Source organism: Juglans regia, chromosome 6, assembly GCF_001411555.2.
Source record: "Juglans regia cultivar Chandler chromosome 6, Walnut 2.0, whole genome shotgun sequence".
NCBI classification, from domain to species: Eukaryota; Viridiplantae; Streptophyta; class Magnoliopsida; order Fagales; family Juglandaceae; genus Juglans; species Juglans regia.
In genome coordinates, this window is record NC_049906.1 from 30,531,752 (window position 1) to 30,542,387 (window position 10,636).

At 35.7% G+C, this 10,636-nt stretch overlaps 1 protein-coding gene across 1 annotated transcript; it reads right to left on the reverse strand.

Moving 5' to 3' along the window:
• Positions 1-2,140: 2,140 nt before the first annotated feature.
• LOC108998609 (L-Ala-D/L-amino acid epimerase-like) lies at positions 2,141-10,194 on the reverse strand. Its single transcript, XM_018975209.2, has 7 exons — positions 9,119-10,194; positions 4,800-4,910; positions 4,364-4,580; positions 3,757-4,090; positions 3,373-3,434; positions 3,166-3,238; positions 2,141-2,350 (listed from the first exon to the last, which is right to left on the reverse strand). Coding segments are annotated over exons 1-7 (1,278 nt in total). The 5' UTR covers positions 9,599-10,194; the 3' UTR covers positions 2,141-2,349.
• Positions 10,195-10,636: the final 442 nt, after the last annotated feature.

The following is a 10,636-nucleotide window of genomic DNA, read 5'->3' on the forward strand; positions in this document are numbered from 1 at the left end:
AATGCAAATTTGTTGTTCTCTAGAGCTAGTTGACCACCATGCTTCCCACCACAAGATTCCCAAGGCGCTGTTCCTTCAAAAGGACGAAGAATCTCGTTGAAAAGAGCGGCGCGTGAGCCACACGCACGGCCCAAAGTGCGCGCGTGACATCCATATGCCACCGCAATGGGACCAAGGCCATCGGCTTTCCTGGGACCAAGGCCATCGGCTTCTTCAGACTTGACGTTCTGCCATACTTCCAGGATGGCGCATGTCACGTGCCACCACAGTCTCAGTGTTTGCATATTTGATTTCCTCTAAAGTTGAAAATGCAGATCTACAGTTTTCCAAGTTGTAATTCACTATTTGCCCATGTATCTTTTACGTTTGTTTTATGTTATTTCCTTTGTTTTATGTTAAAATTAAAAAAAAAAAAACACACACATAGTCTCTTGGATTTTTATCCATAGAGTGTGTCCTCTACTCCATCTTAGACAGAATATGGGGCTGTTTAATTTTGTCTTAGGACAGAGTGTGAGATTTGTTAAATCTGTCTTAGGACAGAGTGCTGTCTCTTAGATTGTTTGATTCTAAAGAGTTACAACAATGGACTAGACCATGTCAGTCACAAAAAAATTTGTGTATTGGGGAGCCTTAAAAGCAGTAATTGGCTTGTATTCTGTATGTCTCATATCAAAATTATAATATCCCGTTATGAATGAATGAAGTTTGTTCTACCTTAAAAAAAAAAAAAAAAAAGTCGCATTATCACATTATTTAGTTGTAAAAAAAGTTGTATGAAAATATGAATATCGTTATTCTATAATAAAATCATATATAGATATCGAAAGAGTGCAAAATATTATAATCATTTAACACATAAAATATATTATCGTGAATTAATAGAAGCAAAACCCCTTTTATTCGAAATTATATATGCTATAGATACTTACGAGTTGTCGACTTAAAATTTTTGAGTTGACTAAGTAATGCTCTTGCAATTGCACTTGGGTTTTGACCGCTCGTGTATTTATTTTAACTTTTTTTAACGGTTAAGAAAGAAATTACTAGCAAGTTTATGTATTTTTTTAAAAATATTTAAAGGTGTTTAAAAAATATTTGAAATAAAAAAAAAATGCAATTGCATTAGAGATCACACCCAAAAGTATAAGCTGGATCACAGAGTAGCATGAGCCTTTCATATGATTTATTGTCATGGATGCAACCCCGCAAATTAGAAATCCAAAGTCCAAAAGATCGAAAATCTATATATATACACACTTGCGCGCGCGCGCACACCACAATATTGCTATGGGTATCATGTATGTCTTAAACCTAGCTGGCCTGAAACAAGAAAGGAACCTTGATTGGCATGCAAGTTATTATCATGATTAGGGTTGTATAGAAATCAACGGGGCTTGTCGTCGCCGATGCGGACCGGCCAAAATCAGCTGACCAGCGGTATAAAAATAAGGAAACCAACGCTTACCGGTTTAGTTTCAGTTTGACCAAACGCAAACCGCTGAAGTGGCCGATTATATATATATATATATATATTATTATACGTATATAAAACGACGTCATTTCATTAGTTATCCAAATGACGCCATTTCATCCTGGGATTAATAACCCCCATTCTTCTTCTTCTCCCATCTTCTTCTTCCCTCTAGTTTTCTCATCTGTAGGTTCGCTTCTTCCCATAGACGGTAAAGTTCGTCGCTCCCCTCCTCCTTCACAAAGACGTCAACGACAGATTGACGAACCGCACCAAAACCACACCGACTAGGTCAGTTTTCAGCCCTAATCATGATGATGAAGATGGTCTAAAATACTACAAAACTAATGGAATCTAGTTCACGTGACGCCTAAGAATTGGATTCAGAATTAGACAAGGATCAATTCAATGAATTAGGTTAGGACTAATTTGATTTAATAAATTGAATGATTCAACTCATTGAATCACACGATTATTTATGACAAGTTTGAATTATATTTTAATGTTAATAGAACATATACAATATGATTCAAGAATTTTAACTCGTGTAGAGAGCTAAAGTATGAATTCGTTGACCTACCTCAACAAGGGTATGATATGAATCCAAATAATTTTTATAAATAAAAAATAATAACCCTACATGTTATCATGTAGAGAGAGACATAATTTTTTTATAACTCCTTTTTAAATTAGTGGCATTTTTATTTATTAAAAAAAATAATAACTCTGTTTTACAAAATACCCTCATGAGTTTAAAACAAAATTATATAAAAGGATTGTGCATTTATCATTACTCCATTATTATCTGTTGACCAGCCTCTCACAAATTATGCTGATCAGTTCCTGACTAAAGCTGGAAGAAGCCAATTTCTTTATCTGCACATAAGTCGGTATTGTTAGCATAGACAAACTGAAAATAAGAACCCTATATTAATGAATTATATATTAAAAAGAAGAAGAAAACAATCATATCTGATCAGACGTTGTATGTATATACTATACAGCATATATATAACAATATCGATGATAGCAAATTTTCAGCCATTAATGTTTTAAAATTCTCTTTTAAATTTTGGAATCAGTTCTTTCATCAATATTGAATTTGGTCCTCTCTTTTCTTTTTCCACCATCTAATACAGCAGTTCTCTTTTAATTTCTACCCTTAGAAGTCAGATGATTCAGGAAAATTTCGTCCATGCTTCAGTGTTGTGATTTAAAGCTTCAAAGTTATGGAGGAGTATGATTACTGCAATAGCATTGTTTTAGTACTGTTTGTAATCTTTATACGGTAAAAGAATCTAGCTAGGTGATAAAGAAATTCATGATCTCAAAGATGAGGATATGAATTCTGACAAACAATGACTTGAGCAGATGCTTGAACCAAATGGCAATGCTAGGAATTTCAAGAACAAAAGGTTCGAGGAATTCTTCCCAAGGAATGCTAGGATTGGCCTAGTCTAATAATAACCGATAGAGAAATACTTCAGTCATAAAAAAATTACAAAAAAGTAAATTGAAAAAGTGACATGACTTATATCAGATTTTAAAGTTATTTTTTTCATAAATTAGTTATAACGGATCACATGAAACTACGTCAGTTACTGAATTTACTTTTGTGTAATCTCTTTTTATCTGTAGAACTTATAAAAAAAAAAAAAAGAAAGCTCTTAAATGGTTTAACGATGGCATACCAAGCAATATTGTCCCAATGAAGAAAACCACCGTGGCCTCTTGCATTTGTGAACCTGTATACTGCACCAGAGACTAGCCAAAGAATTGGTTGAAAGTCAATAAAAAAACCAAATTTTACGATCATATATAATTTTAAATTTTCCGGGAAAAAAATAGAAAACAGAAAAATAGACGTCATTATAAAGTTCGAGTCAGGCTGAGATCACCTTCATAACCCTCATGAACTGGATCTTCTGATAGCAAAAGTGGTGTATCTAGGTCAACGAACCTGTTACAGCAGATTAATTACTACTGAGACCTCAAAACACCAATCCAAATGGAAACTTAAGTACATGTAAATTATCATTTGCGACTAATGACTATCGTTATTTTGAACAAAGAGAAATGATATTTGCAGTTTTAGGGTGTGCAAGTCTCATATACTCACTTTGAAAAACATGAGTAAATCTGGGACCCACATAAAATAAAATAAAAAAATCATTTTTCGCCAATCCCAAATTTATCCATTTTATTTTTTTTAAGTATGCGGAACTTGCACACCGTAAGACTGTATCTAATATTACTCTTAAAAAAATATATGTGATACCTACTTGAAACACCCCATGCCAGCAGCAAGATGGCCAGCAAAGCCCATGGCAAGTCGAGTCTCAACCATACCACCAATCATCATATGTAATCCAGATGCCCTTGCCACCTCAATAATCTCAAGGGCTCCCACAACCCCTACTTTAGCAAGCTTAATGTTAATGACATCTGCAAGTTTTTCTTGGACTATTCTCTTGACATCAACTAAACTCCGACAGCTTTCATCAGCTGCAGTAGATACCCCATATTTGTCCTTAGCAATTTGAGTAACATGACCGAGACCTTCCCAATCATCTCTATGAACAGGTTGCTCGAATAGAACAGGAGTGACCCCCATTTCTGCAGGAAAAGTAATAGTCCTAATTTTCACTCACCAATGGAGCAGAAATGTTCAATTTATATATATAAGAAAAAGAAGAAAATATGCTCTGTATTTGCCCCAACCCAACATGCACAAGCACATGCTAGTATACAGAACAATAACTGCAAGTCTTTTGAAAGTTTCACACAAATATATACCATGTAACCACGGTTTTCCTCCGCCACAAGTAAGGGTTATCAATAAACTTGGGGTACCGTTCTCTTCTTAAAAAAAGAAAAAAGAAAAAATACCATGTAATTGGTCAAGAACTTCAATTGCTTCCTTTGCTTTGTATCCCTCATTAGCATCCAAGATAAACAAGCATTCAGGATGTGCCCCACGAATGGCCTGAAGAACTTCTATATCTGCTTTCAGGTTCTTTCCTACCTTAAGCTTCAAAGTTTTGAATCCTTGCTTGCAATACTTGGCAGCCAATTCAGCAGCTTCAGCTGGAGAAACAATTGGAATCTGCAAGTATAAAATGGCTAAAACATCATTGATAATTACATAAATCTATTAATTACAGCAGCAGTAATGGACCCAAAAGTCCAACTGGATGGTTTCTCCCAGAAAATGAGTAAACAATAATGCAAGAGAGAATAAAACAATATCCCTTGCAGTGACAATTAAGCAAAAGAGTAGATGATCTTTTTCATTGCCAGAATCACCAAGAGATGTTAACGTAACTGTTATGTCAGTTGTTATGGTATTTGAAACTCCCCCAAATAGTCTCCACAAGGGTACACCTATGCTGGTTGCAACAGCATCTATCACTGCCATTTCGACTCCTGCCCTAACCTTCAATTGCAAGAAGAAGAGACTTGATGAGATATTAAAATACTTTGAAGTTGCAGAAACCATAAACATAGAAGTCATTACAAGAAACGCACTTGACAACACAGATAATTTTGCCTATTTACAATTATTAATCTTCAATGTAACCGTGCATAAAGCTTCAAGATAAGTAAAGATGAATATGACTCTTCCTATCAATTTAAGCTTTTGGGACAAACGGTGATTTCAGATGGTATCAACTTGAATCCGCCTCTTCCTATTAACTTAAACTTTAAGAAAAAATGATGATTTTACAGTATCAATAAACCATACCAACATAGCTCTCATTGCAAAGACCCAAAGTCCGAATGCCCCAAGCCAATATCATCCAATCAGTCTTACAAATGTCAGCTACAAAATAATAACAAAAATAATGGCCAACCGTCTCAAAGGCACTCTTCCAAAAATCATCTCTCCTCTCCAACCAGTCTTCATCCCAGATAGGAACATAAAAGAAAATACCATTATTGCCCATGAACTATTCCATCATCTCAAACGAAAGACATGAAAAAAGGGGTTAATGGCCATTAAGCTGGACATGGAAAAGACTTTTGATCTTGTTGAATGAGATTTCCTTTTTGCGGTAATGAAAGTTTTGGGATTCAATCAAAATTGGATAAATCTGATAAAAAAGTATGTAACAACAACGACATTCTCCATCATCACCAATGGCTCGCCAAGAGGCTTCTTCAAATCACAAAGAGCAATCAGACAAGGTGATCCGATTTTGCCCTTTCTCTTTATATTAGTCATTGAAGCTCTATCAAGAATATTGTTAAAAGCTGACACACAAAGAAAACTCGAAGGGGTGAAAATCAGCAAAAATAGCCCATCCATATCACACCTGCTCGAACAAACAACACGATCATTTTTGCAAAAGCTATAGGAAAAAATGCACAAGTCATATCAGAATGCTTGGAAAAATATCAGAGATGGTTGGGACAAAAAATAAATCTGAGTGAATCCTCCATGTTTATCACAAGGAATATTAGTCAAGCTATTAAATCAACCATATCTCAATGGTTGCCTTACAAAGAATCTTCGGCAATAATGAAATATTTGAGTTTGCCCACTTTTTTTAATAGAAACAAAAGAAAAAACTACAATGATATGATGAGCAAAGTAGGGAGAAAACTGGAAGGTTGGAAATCAAAGCTACTTGCAGATGCAAGAAAAATCATGTTGATTAGATCAATAATAAGTATGATCCCATCATACCACATGAGCTCCTCCCACCTACCAAAATCAGTATGCAAGGTACTCGACACTAGCTTCAAAAATTTTTGGTGGGGCTTCCCAAAAGACAAATCTCATAATTTGACACTCAAATCTTGGAAGTCCATTTGTAAACCAAAAAAATTAGGAGGCCTCGAAATCAGACTGATGGAAAAAATGAACAAGCATTGTTAGCAAAGACTGGTTGGAAAATAATCGGAACTAGTAATGGCCTGTGGCATTCAATTCTATCATCAAAATACCTCCAGAACTCAAATTTCTAGGAGATATTACCAAAAGCATCAGATTCAAGCATGTGGAAATGCATACTCTGTACAAGAGATCTACTCAAGAAAGGAAGATGCTACCAAATCTTCAATGGGCTCTCAGTAAATATCTGGTCAGATTCGTGGATTCCTTCCGTGGGAAATTTTAAACCAAATTGATCCAAGGTATGGATACAACTCACCCTTCTCTTATAGTTTCGAACCTCATAAAAGATAATCCACAGGCATAAGACATGCCAAAAATGCACGACCTCTTCGATTAGGAAAGTATATTAGAAATTAAAAAAGTACCATTGTCAGCAACTGCACAAGAACAAGATAGGGTCATCTGGACTCCTAATCTCAATGGAAAATTTTCGGTTAAAACCGCTTATCATGCTACAATAATCTCCCAAGATTTGATGCAGCAAAATCCTATGAAGCCGCTCTTCAAGCCTCTATGGATTTTAAAAATCCATGACTGCCACAAATTATTGTTTTGGAAGATACTCTAGAACATCCTCCCAACCAAATCACGGATTAGTGAGGTAATCCCTCAACTAGAATCTAAAGAGTGTCCATTTTGCAACCAAGCGAAAGAGACCCTACTACACCTTTTCATAGAATGTCCAATCAACCAAATATTATGGCAGCAGAGCAGTTGGCCCTTAAATCTAGCAAGCTTGCCCATCAACTCCATTACTGATTGGATTATAATGATCATAGATCCTAAAAAGGAATTGGTATTACGGGATACAGAGACACACCACTTTCAATTATTTGCAGTTATCATATTGGACTTTATCTGGAGAAAGCGAAATGATATTATTCACAACCACACCTCCTTTTCACTTGACCAAGCAAAGATCTAGCTAATCCACATTTATGAGGAATATAAGGAAGCCTGGGAAGAAAAACAATATATGATAGAGAAGAAAAATGGAAACCAACCCCAAAAAAAAAAAAAAAAAAAAAAAACTTTCAAAGCTTCTCTTTTGACGTTGCAATAAGATATCATTTTTCAGTAGCTTTAGCGATTTGCAGGAACCAAAGTGGAGATATTCTGGAAATCAGGACGGAAAAGCTTCAAACCTCAAATCCTCTAGTAGCATAAGCCAATGTGGCGTTGTTAGCTTCCAATATGGCTAATAATCAAGATCTCACGATAATAGAAGGAGATGCTCAATCGGTATTTACAGCCATTGAATGCCAAGACCAAGGCTCATCTCCATTTTGGCAAATCTCACCCATCATCGTGGATGTTCAACAAATCTCCCATCACCGCCAAGGATGGAAATTTACAAAAAAATCATCGATCTTGAAATCAGTGTTCGCACTCATCGATCTACCTAGTTCTTTCTTGTATATCGATAGTGGAAAAGATCCACTTTAAACATTATGTAGCTACTTTTCATTATTCTATAATATGCTTAATTAGAAAAAAAGAAAGAGTAATTTATGAATGTATACTGCCTACAACTACCATCATCCGCAGCTCAATTCCCATATGATATGGGAATAAACCCAGAATGTATAATGAAATCCATGAAACTGCATATTGTATCACTTCAACTGTTTTGATCAGCCAAGCAGAATGGATGAATTGCATATAGAAGGTACGCATCAAGGTTGCCAAGAATAAATTAAAAAAAGAAGGGAAACTAGATTTCAAAGTTCTTGCTTTCATTTCTTTCGGATTCCTGAAAAATAAAAAAAGTCAACTAGACTAAGGTTCTTGTATTAGACCCTTGCAGGTTTCCTTCCATTTGGTTGCTAAAAAAAAAAAAATTAAAACAAGTGAAAGCTAGGTTTCAAAGTTCTTGTTTTCTTGAAGCCAACTTGACCAAATAAAATTGTTGTATTAGACCCAACAAATTGTGTGCTTGTCAAGCCTTCTTCTATAGACAATTTGCCTTTAAGGAGGCCTCTTTCAGGGTACTCTTTGAGTAGAGAAAATATGGAAGTTCTCTTTCAGCTTATTTTCTATTTGGGAAATACTTTAGCCATAAGAGATTACACAAAAACAATCTCACAAACTGATGTGACTTGATGTAGTTCGTCAAATAAATATAACAGATCAGATGAAGTCATGTCAATTTATAAGATTATTTTATATAATTCATTCGTGAATGTAGTAGTACTCTTTCTTATTTTGGAATTGGCATGTTTGGCAATCGAGGTGTTTCCAAATTCTTCAACATTTCTCAACTTCTTTCGTAACTTAATTTCTAAACATTACACAAACATAAAATTTTTCTATTTCAAATTTTCAACCTTTCATCTCTATTCAAACAAATTTTTAACTTTAACTATCAACTTTCACAATCTTTAATAATACAATTATTTTAAAAAATATTTTTGTTCAAATTTTTCTCTATCATTCCGAAAATCCAATCTCAAACAATTTAAAAAATTCTCATATATTTCTAAACATTTTATCATCCAAACAAATGTAACTTTTAATTAATTTTTACTTTGTCAAAAACACACACACACACACACACAACATTATTATCCAAATAAAATCAATCAAGCATCAATAAATTCATCTCTACCGATCCCTAAAACCACAAAAAACATGCTCATAGGTACACAAAGTTTCATCAACAAATGCAATTACCAACTCAACCACAAGAAAATATAAAGTCTTTTTTTTTTTTTAAGAAAGACTAAAACTTCAATCTTACTCACAGACGCATACTGATATCCAGAAAGAATCCCACCAATCTCCGCCAACACAGAGCCCATGGTCATCGCCGGACTTCGCTTTAGAAATTCACAAGCCTCCGCCGCCTTTGACATGGCCATGTTCTGATCCTCTGCGGTCACAAAAGGCAAAATCGGAGCCTCACCCCAACCGGCACACCCATTTCTCAGCTCTATTCTAATTGCCACATTCTCAACTCTCTCCAGCCTCGACGACGCAATCGTGAATGGCGCAATCAAAGGAACATTCAGTAACCTATTCTCTCCTCTGTGCACATCAACTGTGAATGTATCCATCAAATTCTTGAATCCGAAGCTTGTCCTTGTCGCCGCCATTTTCTTGGTGGGATTAGATGAAGCCTGGAGAACGGGACGAGTTTTTTGTGGGATTTTGTTGGGATGCAGCTGAGAACAGAGGATGGGAGGGAGGGCAGGTAAAAACAGAGAGTGCCCAGTTGAGAACATCGTCTCTGTCGGATTTAGGTGGAGAATCGGGGAGATGGGACTGGAGAGTTTTTTTGGGCTTCGAAGGTTGTGATTGGGGGGTAGAAAGAGATGTGAAGAACAGCCATTGTTGTTGGCTTTGTAATTAAATAAGCGCAGGAACAACGTGGTTGGATGAATTTTTTAATGCAGAAGACAATAATTTAACGTACTCTCAGTCTGTCTGTCCTGATGTTTCTTTTGTTGTTTGTTGATGTGTTTCTCGTACTTCGCTTTCCACTCCCTACCGGGACCACTTCCATTTCTTGCCATGCTGATAATGGGATGCACCAACTTCATGTTCTGCTCCAAATATTTAGATAAATTCTTTAAGGCTGATGCATGAGATCAAGAGAGCCTCCATTGCAAAACTTGATGATTCATGAAGCTTCTACAATATCACAAATAAACTTGAGGCCAAAGAAATGAGAAAAATATTTGAGAAATTCATGAGGTTTTAACACCCCCACTTCAAGTAAAACCTCGTGAATTTGGAAAGGGATTCTGAAATCCAAAGATATCATCAGAGTGTCCATCACATCATGATGATCCCTAATTTTTCAAGTATCAGAACCTAATATCATGACATTGATTCGAAAATAAGGAAAACTTATATTGCAGTGCAGTTTATACAAAAGGGTTACAGAGTTATATACAATCACAGCAAAGTGAAAGTCCCATAATTGGTGAGACTACAGGTGGGAAGGAGAAATTGCAGCTATTCTACTCAGGGAAATGAGTAACTGCAGTAAGAGGATATTCCTTGGGTGGTGCTCTGTCTTGGACGCCAGCTACAGTACTTCCTTTCAAAGAAAGATCAAAGAAGAAAGCTTGCCTTGTACATGTTTGCATGATTAGAATCCTTGCCTGCCTTGTTTGTCTGCATGATCAGTTTCGGAAACATGGTCTGCAGCTTGTACCAGTACGGTTAAAAAAGAGAGATGATTTGTAGTCCTGTCTTGTCTGCATGACCAGTGTGTTTTTGTGGGTTAAAAAAAAAAGAATATTACTTTCCTCGTT